The sequence below is a fragment of the Lactuca saligna genome, chromosome 5 (assembly GCF_052625555.1).
Source record: "Lactuca saligna cultivar CGN05327 chromosome 5, ASM5262555v1, whole genome shotgun sequence".
Lineage (NCBI taxonomy): Eukaryota > Viridiplantae > Streptophyta > Magnoliopsida > Asterales > Asteraceae > Lactuca > Lactuca saligna.
This window is the reverse complement of record NC_136421.1, coordinates 290,280,391-290,299,733: the sequence shown is the minus strand read 5'-3', so window position 1 is coordinate 290,299,733 and position 19,343 is coordinate 290,280,391. Positions and strand designations below refer to the sequence as shown.

The following is a 19,343-nucleotide window of genomic DNA, read 5'->3' as shown; positions in this document are numbered from 1 at the left end:
AGCATTCTAGCTCCTACTCCAACATTGTCGAGTAGAGTTATCAAGTAAAAAAGTTAACGATTCAGACTTGGTTTATTTCATGTTTAAATTGGTTATAGTTATTTGATATTTATTTTGTATGTTGAATTGATTTTTATTGGTATAACCTTGTTTAAAAAAAAGTTGGATAAGTTGGACCAAGTTTGAAAGATTTCCGATTTCCTTGGCCAAGTAGACAAATCTCGCCTCAGTAGACACTTGAATCCGAGTAACTTACGGAGAACTCAATCAAATTGTCCGAATTTTATAACACTACATACGACCCAACCCACAACTCCACAACTAGTATTTATAACTCTCATTTTTATCAATTTTACTTAAATAGAAAATCATAATAAGAAACCATGCAGTTTTCTATTAGATACCATATATTTTCAAACTCTTTTCCTACTATAGTCATAACATTTAATATTTTTCCTTCTATAGACTCGCCAATTTCTAAACGAAATTTCCAAATCAAGGCTGACATATACTTATGTGCTGTTTGTTTTTTCTGAGGCAAAATGTCTGCAGTCTGCGGACCACATCTGTAGACCTCTGCATTAGAAGAGGTGGACCAAACGTCTGCAGTCTGAAAAAAGAAGACTGTTTGTTTTTTTTAACATATGCGGGCTATTAAAATAAACTGAAATCTAAATAAACTGATTTTTTAAAACTTCAAAGTGAATTTTTTATATATTTTTACGACTTTATTATAAATATATAACGAATCTAGATCAACTTTTATGTATTATTATATAAAAAATAAAAATAAAAATGGTATTAATTCATATACATATTTGATAAAAACCAACAACTTTGATTGTAAAGTTATAACTAAACATTACAATTAGTGATCAAAGAATTTGATACATAAATAGATGGAAATAAACTTCGATTTTTTCAAATAAATCTATTAAAAAACGTACGATAAATATTTTCTCGAGAAATTGATCATACTCTATTAAATAAAGTTTTACAAAATTTTGGCAAAAAAATATAAGAATATATTATGATTTTTTTTTTCATATTTATATAAACAACTTCAACGACTATTATTATAATAAATTTTTATTTCTAAATTTGTTAAAAATATCATGTTTGTATCGTCAAATGTTTTTTTTTTAAGTTTTGTAATTTTTTTTTTCATATTGTTTATCATTAATAAAGTTGGAAAAAATATAAATTAAAAAAAAAACTTAAAAAAAAATAAAGATATATATGTTTTTTTAAGCTAGAAGATGTCTGAAGATGTTAGAAGACTCTGGTCCACATCTGCGCTAAGAAAAGGGCGCGCAGACATTTTTAGGTCTGCAGTCTTAAAAAAAACAAACAGTCTGCGAAGACTAATGTCTGCGCGGCGCAGACAGAAAACATCTCGCAGATCTGCAGATAAAAAACAAACACCACCTTACTCTTTCAACACAAGTGTAAATGAGGTTGAAGCGTCTGTTATATAACTTGTTGGTCTTATGCATTTTATCGTTCGCATATCGTTTTTTGACTTTACATATGTTGCAAGTTACTTGTTTCTATTTATAAAAACAAAAATACACATTTCTATTAATTTTGACCAACATATTTTTGTTGACTTGTTTGCTTAAATTACAACCCCTCATATTTTGCATCACGCGTTCTCGCCTCCAAGTGGCAAATCCGTTGACGTTTTCAACTACCCTCATTCCTTTATAAATACCCCCACCCCCTTCACTATCCTCAGTTCAAAACTTCTTTCATTTCATCTCTTTTGCTTTCAATTTTCATTGGGTTAATCTCATAATCAATCGTTTTCTTAAATAAAATTTGAAATTTCTTGTAAATTACTTCGATTAATCATGAGGGGTTTGCTTTATACATCAAAAGCTTCGTCACCTTCATATTCTTATGCTCAATCTCCGGCGAGGTCGTCGAAAGCTTCGTCACCTACACATTCATTTGCTCAATCTCCGGCTAGGACTCCAAGGTCTCCCATGAGCACTCCTTCTCATCATCAAACCTTTTCTGCTTCGATCATTGAAGAAGATTTGTTGTATGCCGAACAAATCATCCGGAGGTGGGACCTTGATTCTCCGTTTTATACAAAAATGGATTATCTGTTCACCGGAGACAGACGTGAAGCTCGATTGTTTGTGAAGTCTGTTACGAATTTGCAGTCGGCGATGCATTCCTTTGTTTCGGAGAGTGCTAGCTCGGAGAAGATCATTCATGCTCAGAAGTTAATGCAGATTGCGATGAAGAGATTGGAGAAGGAATTTTATCAGATTTTATCCGCGAATAGAGATGTTCTTGACTCCGAGTCTGTTTCTAATCATTCCTCAAGAGCTAGATCAAGTGTTTCAGATGAAGACGATGCTTCCGAAGAAGATGATCGGATTTCATCGTCTGGAAACACAGTGTCCGACGGAGAAAGAGTTTCCGTTTCAGAAATAGTTATGGCTGATCTTAAATCGGTTGCTGATTGCATGATCTCTTCTGGGTATGCAAAAGAATGTGTGAAGATATACAAAATTATCAGGAAATCCATTGTTGATGAGACACTGTATAATCTCGGAGTTGAGAAATACAGTTTAAATCAAGTTAACAAAATGGAATGGGAAGTAATCGAACCCAAAATCAAAACCTGGGTACACGCTGAAAAAGTTGCTGTGAAATCTCTCTTCTATGGCGAAAGAATTCTCTGCGACTACGTGTTTTCGTCGTCGGAGAAGATCAGAGAATCGTGCTTTTCCGATATCTGCAAGGAAAAAGCAATTCAGCTGTTTGAATTCCCGGAGTTTGTAGCGAAATCGAAGAAATCAATGGAGAGAATGTTCCGAACATTGGATCTATACAACGGGATATCGGAACAGTGGCCGGACATCGAAATGATCTTCTCGTTCGATTCAATGGTGGTCGTTCGGACACAGGCCATCACTTCACTCGTGAAACTCGGCGACGCCGTCCGAGCAATGTTAACGGATTTTGAGGCGGCGATTCAGAAAGAAACATCCAAAACTCCGGTCCACGGCGGCGGCATTCATCCTCTAACACGTTACGTAATGAACTACTTAGTTTTCTTAAGCGACTACGCCATAGCACTCTCTGACATTGTTGCCGACTGGCCACTTCAGATCCAGTCGCCATTGCCGGAATCGTACTTCTCAAGCACCGGTTCGGAAGAATCGTCGTCCATCTCCGCCCGCTTCGCATGGCTGGTGCTGGTTTTGCTCTGTAAAATCGACGCCAGCGCTGAGCTCTACCGGGATGTAGCTCAGTCGTACCTTTTTCTAGTCAACAACTTAAACTACATCATTTCAAAGGTTCATAGCTCTAATCTAAAACTCCTGATCGGAGAAGATTGGTTAGTGAAACACGAACAGAAACTGAAACAATACGCTGCAAATTACGAACGAATGGCATGGAGTAAAGTTATGACATCGTTGCCGGAGAATCCAAACAATTTACCGATTGAAGCAGCGAGGGAGTGTTTCAGACGTTTCAATCTTGAATTCAACAACGCATGCCGGAAACAAGCCACCTGGGTCATCCCCGATTCGAAAATGCGAGACGAAATTAAAATCTCGGTGGCGAAAAAGATATCGCCGGTTTACCGGAATTTTTACGATAGATACAGAGATGTTTTCAGAGGTGTTGATTCAGTTGTCAGATATGCACCAGACGATTTGGGTAATCACTTGTCGGACTTGTTCCATAGTACCGGTGGTCCCGGAAGCTCCGGCACCGGTACGCCGTCGCATTCATCTTCGTCTTCTAGCCCTTTGTCGCGACGCCGGTGATGCTGCCATGGAGAAATATTGTTTTATTGTTTGGGATAAATCATAAATGTAAAAAGACAAATTTATTTTAAGAAATAGAATTTCTTTTTTTGGATAAACAATTGGTTGTTTTTTTTAATGCTAAATATTATATTATAATTCATTTTCTATGACCCCAAAAAATCAAGATACATTATTGTTAAGATGTTGAACAATTCATCATTTAGAAATTTTAAAAGTTAAGCTAAATGATTACGTTAACTTTTAAATAACTTAATCAAAAAATTTATATTGATTTTGTTTTTTAATATAAAATTAATTGTCCAAACCGGCGAATATTTATAAACTGATTAGAAACAAGACCTTTTGCCGTTCAAAAAAAGGAAAATGAGAAAAGACCTTTTCTTGTTCAATTAAGGAATAAATTTAATATTTCCAAAGCTATTCGATACTATTTATGTTTATCTTTTAAATATTTATGTAGTACATATGTAACGACCAAAACGTTTTATATTAATTTAAATAATAAAATCATTAAATGCTAAGACGTGATCAACAATACAAATATTTTTCATTCAAAGTTCCGCATATATAAAATGAATTTGTTGATAAAAACAAAACGACCTTTAAATTTTAGATAGGGTTGATTTAAGTTCATTATTACATTTATTTTATAAGAATGAAGTTATTTAATAAACTAAAAAAGTAAAGGATCAATAATAATGGTATAAGATATCGTAGACGAACTATTTTAATATGATAATATTAAGGGTAAATTATATGAAACGTATTTGTTGCTTTGAAGTAATTTGTATGTTTGGTCTAAAGTTGTTAAAATCGGATCCTATATAGGATCATTTTTGAAATTGAAGATCGAGATCGTGATCCTATGATCCCACAAAATAAAATATTTTTAAATTATAATTTTTAATCATGAAAAATATTTTAAACATTTAATTTTTCATTCAAAAGTTATAAAAACTTCAAAATATTAATCATAACAAAATGATAAATGGTAAAAGATATAAAGTGGTAAAAAAAATTATTTGCAAAAAAAAAAAAGGAATGTAGGATCGGATCTAATCTCGATCCTACGATCTTACGATCCTACCCCAAATACGATCCGTTTACGATTCGGATCGTTTTTCATACGTAGGATCGTACGATCGGGATTGCGATTTTGACAATCATGGTTTGGTCTATAATTTATTTTTTAAATCCGGGCGGTCCTTATTATATAGTTTTGTTGCAGATTTGGTTCATGCCGATCTTAAAAAGACTTATTTACCCTTATGGATTTCTTTTGTCTTTTTTTTTTTTTTTTTTTTATAGGGTTTAGGTCATTTTTGATTATTTAACTTTTAGTTTTTTGCTCATTTGGTCCATTAACTCTTTTTAAGTTTTAAAAGGTTATCAAACTTTTGACTTTGTGCTCATTTGGTCATTTAACTTTTAGGTTGGTCACATTTAGTCACCTAACTTTCAAAATTGTGCTCATTTAGGCACTAAACTTTTAAATTTTTTCAACAGTTTGGTGACTAAATGAGCATAATTTTAAAAGTTAGGTGACTAAATGAGCACAAATCTAAAAGTTAAGCGATCAAACCAAAACTTAAGTGACTAAATGAGCACAAAGTTAAAAGTTTGATGACATTTTAAAACTTAAAAAGAGTTAAGTGACCAAATGAGCACAAAAACAAAAGTTATGTGACCAAAAATGACCTAAACCCTTTTTATATTATCAATTAACTAAAAAAACATATTAATTAAATATAACAAGAAAGTATTAATGAAATATGTTGGTTTGATTGAAAAACCCACACCATCGACCCCTCCTACCAGCCCATGCTTATGTTTGGTTGCCGAAAAATCTCACACTTCCGTTGGAAAATCAGAATTCTGGTAGGAAGATGCAAAATTTGTTCTACCCACATCATGGCCAGGACATGTCATAAAAGATGTACAGATCGCAATATATCTAGAAAAGCAAAGATCTTGGCCGGAAAAACATATGGCAAAAAATTGCACGTATTTGTTCCATCGAAAAAACACACGAAGAAACCACAAGGAAAAAGTACATAGAAAAAACCCATGAAAAACGAACAAATTATCAAAGAAACTGCTTCAGCTCGACTTAAAACCTACAAACTTCCTTTCTTCTTCTTCCATGTATCACTTTCATCTCGTATTTATCGGTTATAGATCTGAAATGGTTTCCTTAACTTCACACCGTGACTATAAATGTGCCACCCAAACATTATTCATTTTCACACTCTGTTTCAAACTTCGACCATCCCTCCTTCATCTTGCATTGATAACCACAAAACATACAAATAAACCCATCACAACAATCAAACTCCACCATCGCAATATAGTAAATGTTGGAAATTATAGAGGCAATCTTGCAAGTTGGCAAATTCTCTCTATCCCACATTGGTGGGGGAAGAAACCTTGTGTAGGTTTATAAGTCTTTTTTTCCTTGATAGGCCTTCAAAGGTTTTAGTGGATCAAAGGAATGGGCCAAGCCACACACATGAGCCTACCCTAGCCGACGTCGCGAGTGCGCGATTTAGGCGCACTTGGCATGACGCATTAGTAGCTGGGAGCTGATGAGGTTTAATTTTTGGCGAAGTTCAGATCAAGTCAGCTTGACCGATCTGGTCAAACGGTTGACTTCGTAGATATGGAAATAGAATATTATGGAAGGGTTAGAAAATGGCTAGCTTGGAGAGCAAGTCATCGCCCTAGGGTTTCCAGGGGCTGACCCATGTGGACCTTTTTTCTGCCTTCTAGGGTTTTGATGCCTATAAATACAGCTCCATAGGAGCTGTATTTGAAACTCACAAAAAATTGAAAGCACTCTCATTCTCTCTACGATTTCTTCCCAGTTTCTCAATATTCACTTTGCGTTCATCGTTTTTCATTATTATTGGAGACTCGGTAAATTTGCATTAAATTTTGGGGTTTTACTCTGTTGCTTACAGACGATAGAAGCGAAGTAAAAACCATTAAGGACATAAGTTCAATCCATACAGTTATTACACACTCAAGATCAACCGTTAACAGGTCAGTTTTATTTTATTGTCTTGCGTTTATTTCATCCAATAACATGACAATCTCCTTCTACCTTTCTTATAATTAGATATAATCGAGAAGAATTAATCTGGTTTCTGGATGAAACTTGGTAATCATATTAATTATAATTGGATCTATTATTCGCAACTAATCGACATATAATTCTCAATATTATTTGTCGATTTCTTTGCGTGTCTATTGGTTCTGATTTACAACCACAAAGATCGGCAACTTGTAACGTCTTGAAAACAGTACTAAAATTTTTTATTTTGAAAGTCTATCAAATCATTCATTAATTGTTCAAAATCAACACCAAGTCTTAATATTCAAAACATTAGAGTATAAACATTTAAAATATAGAAATCATGATGGGAGGATGTTGTATCATCACATCCGGCTCTTCCCTTTCGAACCGGAAGTACCTGAAACAATAAACATAAGTTGTAATCACAAAGCTTAGTGGGTTATTCAAAATACCAGATTCCAAAACATACAAGTGCCACGGGCTACCCACATGGTCTTTCCTTGCAATGTCGAGGGCCAAATCCCGGTCTTACATACAAGTGTCATGGGCTACCCCCATGGTCTTTCCTTGCAATGTCGAGGGCCAAATCTCAGTCTTACATACAAGTATCATGGGCTAGATCCTGGTATTTCATAAAATTCTCGGTGTCCAGATCCTGGTCTTTCATATAATTTCCAGGGGCCAAATCCTGGTCTTTCATACAAGTATCACAGATACAACTAGTATCCCACATAACAAGTAATAGGCCAACATTAGTGCCTTCGACCCATGGATCAAGTACGAAAACTCACCTCACAGACAGATAAGCAAACTGAATAGCTCGCCGCTCCGAGATCAACTCTACTAGTCACCTTAAATAATTCAATAACACTATCTTAACATCCAATCAAAATACGTAAAATACCCCTCGGTCAAACACTAGTAAAAATCCAGGTCAAATCCAACCGAGTCAATCGAGTTGACTCAGTAAGTACGCTGGCATACTCAAAATGAACGTGGGGCGTAACGCTTGGCTGACTAGAATCGGGGAGATGACCATATACGTGCAGTGTATCCCTTGGTACGCCTAGCATATGTGATTGTCCACCACTTTATCCATTAAGTGCTTAATCCTTAAGCACACATGTCAAAATTCCAAATCTAGACCCTAAAAGGTGATCTTAAACATAATGTTTCCAACTTTATGGTTTTGCATGGCTATTAAGATCTTAATAACAAAAACCCTAACTTATTGACCTATTAAGACAATTTAGATCATGCGTGGGAAGGAACCAAATTCCAAGATCATATATTTTTAACATAACACACCCTAAAGCATTTGGAAGGACAACTTAAATGTATTGGAGTAATCTATACTCACAAAGATCAAGTTTGGGATAAAAAACTGCCAAGTTTAAGCTAGAACTAGATCTAAATGAAATACTCATCAAGGTTGGAGCTTTGTACCTCCAAATGGTGCACAATGAAGAGAAAATGTTGGATCCAAAGTCTTGAGAGCAAAGCCACTTCCTTGATGATCTTCTTTTACAAACAAGAAGACCCACAACTCACTCAAAATATCAAAAAGCTCAAAGTGGATTAGGGTTTAAAAGGTGGATCGATTATAGGAGTGGAGGCTGCTAAGAGGAAAGGGTTTAAGGCTATAATGGTGCTTATATAGTGCATAAACCCTAAATATTAGGGTTTAGTCTATAACGCCCGTATATCCGGGCTAGTCAATTAAAGACGTTAAGCGTCAAAAATGACTTTTTGATAGAAGGTTATTTTGAAGGAATAATCTTAATTAAGTTATAGCATATGTTACAAGGTTTCCGTACATATAAAGAACGCCGAAATCCGAGTTAAAACGAAGAAGTTATGACCTGTTGAAGTTTCGCGACAGAACCGGCACGACACAGCGCGACGTAAAAAGTGAATTTACATTAGAGCGATATTTAGCCTCAGCAATCTAAATGAAAGTCGTAGAATACGTTAAACCATGAGCGTGCATAAAAAGAACGCCCAAATCTAACTTCGTATAAGGAAGTTATGATTTTTCGAAGTTTCGACTTAGCGGTATGCAGCCCGAATGCTCGATTTGAGACCGAGCGGTTTTTAGCCGAAACAATCTAAATGAGAATCGAAGGTCTCGTTAATAGGAGTAAAATGATAAAAAGATAGGCGAAAACGGACGTCGGATAAAGAAGTTATGATTTTATAACGGAGTTTTCCTGTCCAGGCCTACTAAAAATAAATAATAAAAATAAAGTCAAAACTAGCCGACGGAGTCTAAATGAAAGTTGTATATCGTAGTCTCACCTACGGGGGATATAAAGAACGTCGAAAACAGAGTTCGTATGAGGAAGATATGAATTTTGAAATTTATTAAATATTTTCGATATTTTATTTATATATAAATTCCGATATTATCCGAAGGGGGGGGGGGGGGGGGGGGGAGTCAGCGATCTTATCGCCGTTACGCTCAGCGTAATTTAGAATTACGCCCAACGTAATTCGTGTTCCAGCCCCCTATAAAAGGGTGTCGAGGGCAACCGACTTCTTTGCTCATTTCTTCCTTTTTTCTCGTGTTTTTGCATCGTTTTTCGTGCAAGAAATATCCCGAAGCCCCGATATCATTCCCGAGCCCCGAAGCAAGTCCCGAGGCCCCGAAGATCCCGAGAAGTGCGATTCCCAAGCTGAAGCTCTGCCCGCAAGGATCCCGGTTTTTGTGAAGATCTTCCAGATCTACCGAAGAATACTACTTCTAAAGCCGTAGTGCTGTCCGATCATCTTCTGATCAAGTGAGTGTGTAGTTACTTTCTTCTAACACATAAATATTAAGTATTTGCTGTAAAATACATGCTATGTGTAGAATATAAATTTGTTTATATGTGTGGGTGTATAGTCCCTTTCATAAACGCGAGCATAATACAACTATTGTTTGAATGTATTAAGTATATGTTTGGGTGAGCGTGTGGTTACTTTCTTTTAACACATAAATATGAAGTATTTGTTATAAAATACGTGCTATGTGTTTATATATTGTTGCTTATTTGAGATGAGTGTGGGATGGATGTTTTATATAGTTTTTAAATGTGTTAAACTGTATATGTATTTTATATCTACAAATATGTTGGGTAGAACATGGGTAGATGAGATAGTTGGTATGTGATAAAACGATGAGGTATGAAAGATGATTAAGAATAATATCGGTAGATGCACCAAGTAGTGAATGTTGTAATACTGGAAGATGCGCTTATAGGATAATCCTGGAAGATGCGCTTATAGGATAATGTCGGCAGATGCGCCTAAAAGAGAATGTCATAAACTTGGCAGTCGCGCCTCATAGTGTATGATGTAATCCTGGTAGAGGCGCTTAAAGGATAATGTTGGAAGATGCGCCTTATGTAGCAATGGAAGTTTGTGCTAATTCCTTAGGTCAATCCTTTAGAATGAATGAATGACGGGTAGTTGAATTCCTAGGGTAAAATCCTAAGAAATAAAAAAGATAATAGGGATGGGTAATTGAGTTGATTGTTTGATGGTTGAATATAATAATTATATTATTGTGGGTTGAAAACCCTATATGCTCACCAGACTCCCAAGCCTGACCCACTCAGTTTTCTTTGTATCACAGATATTAATACAAAGACATATTTCACAGAGAGATTTAAAGGAGATATAAATCAATTGTGTAATTAAATGTAAGTTCTGTTTATGCTTATATGTCTGTATCGGAACATGACATCCCGAGGTTTTATTATTAAATGAAAATACATTCTCTTCGAGAAATGCGTTGATAATTTTTATCATATTTTGTTTTGGGAACAAATTCCGCAACCGTTTTCTTTAAAAGATTACTCTGATTTTATAAAACAAAGTATAAAGAAATCGGTCTTTTCTGGCCGTGAAAATGGGGATGTCACAGTTGGTATCAGAGCATTAGTTTAAGCGAACTAGGAAATTGTAGGAAATTTCTAGACTTAAACTTAGAATGCTAAGTAATGATTGTGAGGAGTGTGTCTAAAATATGTTAGGTAGTACACCTAAATTGACACAAGCACTAGTTTATTTTAGGAATGATGCCTAAAAAGCTTTTATGTGCTAAATGTTTTGTGTGATAGCTATATTGATGCTATTATTTGTTCGGATCTATGGTCTGTTGCCGACCGGATCTGGAAACCTTATGCGTTTAGGATTCTAAGCGTATGTCTACGATATTAGAACTAGCATGTAAACGTTTCGGAGTGATAAGGATGATTTGAATATCTATCGTGAATGAGTATCTAATTTCACTTTATTCGGTGTACAGATAAAAAAATGGTGAGAACAAGAACTGGAGTTGGAAATGCTGATGAAAACAGGAATCAACCACCAGTGATTGAGCAAATACCTGTCATAGCAGCAACACCTGAGCCAATAACATTGGCCGGTGTACAATTGATGATTCAGACGATCTTGGATCGTCAGATGGATGAGACGAGACGTCTGCTTCAACAGAATCGTGAAGAACTGTTAATTCAAGTGGAGGAGCCCGAAGTGAATGAAGGACACTCGGAAGGTGGAAACTTTAGTGGATCTGTTGGTCAAGCCAACCCACCGATAGTTAGGCAAAACAACCAGAATGGGAGGAATGATGGAATGGGATGCAAGTATAAGGATTTTCTGACTTGCAAACCATCGACCTTCACTGGAAAGGAAGATCTGATCGGAGTTATGGATTGGATATCGGAAATGGAGCTAGCCTTCATGACTTGTGGCTGCAGAGGCAGGTTGCAGACTATCTATAGGATAATCCTAGAAGATGCGCTTATAGGATAATGTCGGCAGATGCGCCTAAAAGAGAATGTCATAAACTTGGCATTCGCGCCTCATAGTGTATTACGTAATCCTGGCAGAGGCGCTTAAAGGATAATGTTGGAAGATGCGCCTTATGTAGCAATGGAAGTTTGTGCTAATTCCTTAGGTCAATCCTTAGGAATGAATGAATGACGGGTAGTTGAATTCCTAGGGTAAAATCCTAAGAAATAAAAAAGATAATAGGGATGGGTAATTGAGTTGATTGTTTGATGGTTGAATATAATAATTATATTATTGTGGGTTGAAAACCCTATATGCTCACCAGGCTCCCAAGCCTGACCCACTCAGTTTTCTTTGTATCACACGTATTAATACGAAGACATATTTCACAGAGAGATTTAAAGGAGATATAAATCAATTGTGTAATTAAATATAAGTTCTGTTTATGCTTATATGTCTGTATCGGAACATGACATCCCGAGGTTTTATTATTAAATGAAAATACATTCTCTTCGAGAAATGCTTTGATAATTTTTATCATATTTTGTTTTGGGAACAAATTCCGCAACCGTTTTCTTTAAAAGATTACTCTGATTTTATAAAACAAAGTATAAAGAAATCGGTATTTTCTGACCGTGAAAATGGGGATGTCACATGGTCCAAACCACATACGCTCAGCGTACATGAACGAGACTAGATACGCCCAACGTACCAAGGTGTACTCCCAGCATACCCATGTCGCACCTAAAATTACAAAAATGCCATTGGGGACCATTTTTACAAACAATTAATAACCCACGGGACAAAAGTGAATACCTAAAAAATTAGATGTTACACAAGTTCTTATGTATAAGTTTATAACCACATCATCGACAATCAAAGAACACTAAAAATTAAAAACTAACAATGAAATTCCATTTGCAGATAATTAATTAAAACCCAAGCAAAAACTTAAACTAAAATAGCCATCCCCACACAATGATGACTACCAACTCCAACAACTACTATGATTGAAGCTTTCGTCACACCCAAATCTTCAGTTGACTTCTAATTCTAATCGATTAAAAAGATCTCTGGGTTTTGCAGTTTAGTGCAAATTTGATGGGCGATTAAAAATCATAAATCAACATCTTATGTAGCATGGATGTGGGTATGATAATCGTCTTCAACTGAGGGACATGATGCATGGGGTGTGTTGCATAGATGATGGATTAGGGCTTCTTAGATACATATTCAGGAACTAGAGAAGGTGGTTCTTCAGGATTTCAATCGTAAAAGAAAAAAAGATGGAGTCGGGTGTTTGCACAAATGAGAGTCTTCTTCACCAGCAACATTGGGCCAATGACCGGAGGTTGTAACGGTGACATGAATCTATGATCGTGAATGAGGAAAATGTGGGAAAGGGTTTAGTTGGTGGGCCACATTTAACATTAATTTTAATAAATAATTTTTTTTTAAAAATATTAAAATAAATTAGTAAGGGCAAATTGGTCATTTTATGTCAGATACCAAATACACAACAAAAACGAAATATGAGCATTGTCCGAGTTAAAAAAAAATAGAATTAGGGACCGAACGACGAAATTATCCCAACCACAATGACCATTAGTGTAATCTACCCTAATATTAAAGAGGTAGTTTAGCCTTAATTTTCTGTAAGGGACTCTAGGTTAAGTGATAAAAGTTATATAACCGTTAAAAAATGTTTTCAGATGATTGGTATATTTTTTTTATTTAATAATATTAACTTTTTATGCATCATTTAAATATGTACATATAAGTATGTTCTTTAAACATGTACATCTTATGATCAGTATGTTCTTTGTAGCTACATGTAGAATAAAAAAAGTAAAATCTAGTGAATTTAATACTTATCATTTTATATAAAAGACAAAACTATCAAAATCATTCATTACCGGAAATAAAGACATGATTCGGCATAAAAAGTTCTTATTGGAGTAAACTCAAACATGTGTCATTTTCTTACCATTTGATGGGAATACTAAATCGCAAGGTTAAAAATGGAGTCCAAGCTTCTCGAGTCCATAAGATAGGTCATTTTTTAAAGTATTAAATTTGTTTGTATTGTTTTGTCTAAAAAGCATAAGATGACATGTAAAATTTATGTTGGATGACTGTCATAATAAACTCGATCAATATTGAAATAAAAACGTTCATATTTATCGTATTGTACAAAATTTAAGATCATTAGATAGTTTTGTTAATTAACACGTTCATTATAAATCTAAAGTATTATATGCGTATGATTTGGGGTTAGAGTTAGACGGTTTTGACCTTAAAAATGTGAAAATGCCATTAAGGTGTTTATTTAATTATCTAGTTGATGAACCAGATGCTATTAAATAAAGGATGATGGCAATTCAAGAAGAAAACTTCCATGTGATAAGAATTAACGTATCATGGATATTTGAAAGCACATTGCTATGCCGTACTTAAAGCATTAATTGTGAGAAAAAGTGAAAGATTAGTAGTTTGTGTTTATCGCCAATAAGAAGGGGAGTTAAGTTGGATAAAGTAAAGTTCATGGAACTAATCAAAATGATTTAATTAGTCGGAAATTTATAGTAAAATATGAAACTTTATGTAAGGGTTAAAACCCTATTGGAGTTTCATTTCCTTCTCCGGGCTTGGGATAGGAAGCAGTAAAAAAAGAGAAGAATTTGTGAGCTCTTGTTGACATCATGCTGGGAAACATCTAATTTCAGAATTATACAACCAAATGGATACTTAAACCGATTCTTGATTTCATGAACTCTCAAGGTAATAAACTCTCCATTTTATTTGAGTTTTGGTTGGTTTTGTGGTTTTGTTGAGGAATGATGAAACCATAGAACAAGATATATGTTTATTCTAACTTTATGCAACTAAATTATCCTACAAGAAAGATAGACCATTTATCTTTTGTTGTAGTAAGGAAGAATTAAGAGAACCCAAATGACACTTTATTTCACAATCTTTGACTTCAAACAAGCAAGATCTTTAAGTTATATTCCTTGTGCTCCAAACAAAATCAGATTCTCCTTATGGGAGAATATTTGAGAGAAAGAGAGGAGAAATCAAATTAGGGTTAGGAAACATAAGGGATTACATGCCTTATATAAGTCATAGGTCTTAAGAGCTACATTTGTCTCCAAGTTTGCTCAAATATGATAACAATACCATAATGTCCTTCTCCATAAGTTTTAGTTAATTCATTATTTACTAATACTTAAATATTATTAAAAGATAACCCTTAATTCACCAATGAAGCAATCAAAGCCTTTGATTACATTTCAAGCTTATGTTTTCCATTATTAGATCAAATTGCTGACATCATATTTTCCAAATAAAATTCAAATACAATTACATTTAATTATATAATATTTAATACCTATAGAATCTTTAAATTCAGTAATTATATTATCAATTGAAGATATCACACTCTCTATATACAAGATATCAGTTTCTTTAATTAATATTGTTTATAATTTAACTTCCTTATTTATAGTTTTTTGGCTTGAAAACTCAAACTCGTTCAGTTTTTTTTTTTTTTTTTTTTTTTTTTGAAATACTTCATTAAATAAGAATATCAATAATTTGGTGATTAACCTATAAATCTAATCTAATCTCATTAAATCAGTAAAATATTTAAGAGTCAAAATTAAAGTTCATATTATTCATAATTTATCTCACAATATATTCCATATAAAATGAATCAATTTGAGATAATGATTTGAATTTTAAAACTCATTAAATAAGCAAGTCAATTAATTTGAAATTTTGAATCAATATAACTGATATATTTTTTTCAAGATGAATAGCCGAAAATCTCCAAGATTATATCTTAGGATCCTAATTTTTTGGAAGATAATGATTTCATTATTCAAAACACTATATATATATATATATATATATATATATATATATATATATATATATATATATATATATATATATATATATATATATATATATATATATATATATAGACACACACACACACAATTACATTGAAGTTGTTATTTTTACAATATCAATGAATCTCAAAAAAATCTAAGAATTTCAATTCATTTAAAACTTAATAATCAATTTCGTTTTTCATGGTGGAAATTGGTAAACCATCATTTACCTACCTTCAAATATTTTGCAACTGGATTATGACATCCCTCTTCCAAATTGTAAAATATTGTGTTGGGTCCTAGCCTTAATATTTCATTTGAGTGTTATATTAAGGATTCTTATCTAATCTAAACTTTGTCTTTCTTTTCAGATGTCTTCCAACTCCGCTGGCTCTTTCTCCCTCATGAACTTATGTGGGAATGTCATCTTTGATGGTTCGAATTTCAATGATTGGATTCAGAACATTAGGATGGTCACTCGTTACGAGGACAAGGAATATATCCTCGATAAAGAGCTTAAGGAGATTGATGTAGCAACTGCTACTCCTGAAGAAGTTGTTGGATATAGGACTCATGAGAAGGACGCCACCAAGGTGTCGTGTATCATGTTAGCCATTATGACAGCTAAACTTCAAAAGTCTTATGATGACTACTACCCTTTCGAGAAGCACCAAGACTTGATGGAAAGATACCATCAAAGTGCTCGACATGAAAGGTATGTAATCATTGACTCCATGATTACAACAAAAATGAAGGATGGAGAGTCCAAAATTGCCCACTTGCAAAAGATACAAAGGTTTGTGGACCGCTTGCTGAAGTTAAATGTTAACTTCGATGCAGAGTTGGCCATTAAGATTATCCTCCACTCTTTTCCTCCTTGTTATGATCAGTTTCATATGACTTATCATATGAGCAAGGAGGAGGTCATTCTAAGCAGACATCATGGCCTTCTGAGAACTGCTGAAAGTAATTTAAAATGTAAATATGTTGTTCCTACTCCTACTGTTGCTGCCCCTATCTGGAAATTGGACATGGGAAAGGAAGAAAAGGAAGGCTCCTTCTAAGATCCATAAGGGAAAGTCCCATGATGGATCCTCTTCTAGTGGGACCAAAGGTGGTTCTGCTAATCCCTCTTCCAACCAAAAGGAAGTAGAGTGCTTCTACTATTATGACAAAGGGCACTGGAAACGAAGCTGCCCTAAATACTTGCAAGACATCAAGGATGGGAAGACAAAGCCCACCCGTGCAGGTATTTACACTATTCTGTCTAATAGCTCATCACATGCTAATTCTTGGGTCCTTGATATAGGTTGTGGTTTTCACATTTGTTCTGATTTGTAGGGGCTAAAAAGAAGTAGGGATGTGGAGCACTAGAAGATAAACTTAATCATGAGGAATAGGAAAGTGTCTCCTATCACCAAGATTGGAGTTTATTCTTTATTTCTTATTAGTGGGTTAGAATTAGATTTGAATCATTATTGCTACTCGTCCGATATGACGAGAAACATTATTTTTTTTCATGGTTTGTATAAACAAGGTTTTAGATTTTCATTTGATAATGAAATTGGTTCTATTAATGGTTTTTATAATGGTATATTTTATTTTAAAGCATTGCCTTGTAATGGTATATATGAAACTATGATGGTTGTAGACAACTTAGGAAATAATATATTGTACATCGATTCGTCCAATGGTTTGGACAATGCATGCTTGTGGCATTGTCGTTTTGGACATGTCAAAAAGAAGTGCATAGCCTAACTCCAAAAGGATGGAGTCTTGGAGTCATTCGACTTAAAGTAGGATGAAACTTGTGATTCTTGTTTTCTTGGAAATATGACCAAGTCACCCTTCACTGGTACTTGTGAAAGGGGTTAGGGTCTGTTGGATCTCATACACACCGATGTATGTGGACCCTTCAGATCCACCACAAGGGATGCTAACTGTTCTATGTGACTTTTCTTGATGATTACAATAGATATGGCTATATCTACTTAATCAAACATAAGTTAGAAACCTTTGAAAAGTTCAAATAGTTTAAACAAGAAGTTTAGAATCAGTTGGGCAGGAAGATAAAGATGCTTCGATCTGATTGAAGTGGTGGTTATCTTAGTATCGAGTTCCATGACTATCATAAGAAATGTGGAATTGTTTCACAATTGATGCCACCTAGGACACCACAACTTAATGGTGTGGCTGAGAGGCACAATCAAACCTTATTGGACATGGTTCGTTCCATGATGAGTCGAGCTTCATTACCTATCTCATTCTAGAGGTATGCCTTAGAGACTACCGCCCATATACTTAATCTAGTCCCAACTAAGAAGTTTACCAAAACACCTCATGAGATGTGGACAGGGAAGGTTCCCTTGTTAGCACATATGAAGGTTTGGGTTTGCGTGGCTTTCATAGGCTACCCACAGAAGTCCTTTGGATATCTCTTCTATAAACCGAGTGACAATGTTGTCTTCGTTGCGAGGAGATGGGTTTTCCGCTAAGAGAACTCATATGCCAAGAGGACAGTGGGAGGCAAATTGACATTGAAGAGCTTCAAGAGTTAAGAGATGAAGGAACCTTAAACACTAGCTCTCAACCCGGGGAGGAAACTCCTATTGAACCAATTGATGAGTCTTTACCTCTGAGACGTTCCAATAGAGTTAGTGTTCCACCCATGTTATATGGTTTTCATATAACAACTGAAGGTGATACGTTTATCAGTGATAGTACATTAATAAATTTGGATGAACCTAATAACTACAAGGAAGCCATGGCATGCCCTGAGTCTGCAAAATGGAAAGAGGCTATGGACATCAAGATTCATTCCATGTATGACAATCAAGTTTGGAACTTGGTTGACAATGTACCAGGTCGTAAAATGGTCGGGTGCAAATGGATATTCAAGAAGAAGACCAACATGGATGGGAAAGTACACACATATAAGGCGTGACTCGTTGCGAAGGGCTTTAGTCAAACTCACAGAGTTGACAAGGGTTATACTAGCCATAACTGCATTTCATGATTATGAAATATGGAAAATGGATGTCAAAACCGCTTTCCTTAATGGGAAGTTGGCTGAAGATGTTTACATGAATTAGCCAGAGGGTTTTTTCAATGCAAAGTACCCTAATAGAGTGTGTAAGTTTGAGAAATGCATTTATGGATTTAAATAAGCATCTCGCAGATGGAATCTTTGTTTCGATGAGAAAGTCAAAGAGTTTGGATTTTCAAGAAGCAAGGATGAGTCTTGTGTATACGTCAAAGCTTGTGGGAGTATAGTTAGCTTTCTGGTGTTGTATGTGGATGAAATACTTCTCATAGGAAATGACATTCAAACCTTGCAGGAGGTTAAGTCGTGGATTGGGAAGTTTTTTGCTATGAAGGACCTCGGGGAAGTTGCTTATATTCTAGGGATAAGGATATTGAGAAACATGAGTAAAAGACTAATATGAGTTAGTCAAAGTACCTACTTGGACAAGGTGTTGAAGCGTTTCACCATGGAGAACTCCAAGAAAGGTGACTTACCTATCCAAAGCAATACCAAACTGAGTAAGACTCAGAGTCCGAGTATAGAGGATGACATAGCAGAGATGAGTCGAGTACCATATGCTTCCGCAGTTGGCTAAATCATGTATGCTATGACGTGTACTCGCCCTGATGTGGCCTTTGATTTGAGCATGGCTAGCAGATCTCAAGGGAATCCTGGTAAAGCTCACTGGACTGCGGTAAAGAACATTCCTAAGTACTTGCGGAGGATTAAGGACTGGGTCCTTACGCTTGATGGGAGTGATGACTTAA

At 35.0% G+C, this 19,343-nt stretch overlaps 1 protein-coding gene across 1 annotated transcript; it reads left to right on the top strand.

Moving 5' to 3' along the window:
• Positions 1–1,732: 1,732 nt before the first annotated feature.
• Positions 1,733–3,895, top strand: LOC145048158 (exocyst complex component EXO70H1-like). Its single transcript, XM_078996591.1, has one exon. The coding sequence runs from the start codon at positions 1,854–1,856 to the stop codon at positions 3,792–3,794; it is 1,941 nt and encodes a 646-aa protein (XP_078852717.1). The 5' UTR covers positions 1,733–1,853; the 3' UTR covers positions 3,795–3,895.
• Positions 3,896–19,343: the final 15,448 nt, after the last annotated feature.

Coding starts and splice junctions, on each gene's coding strand:
- LOC145048158 (XM_078996591.1), top strand. CDS start 1,854: ATGAGGGGTTTGCTTTATACATCAAAAGCTTCGTCACCTTCATATTCT.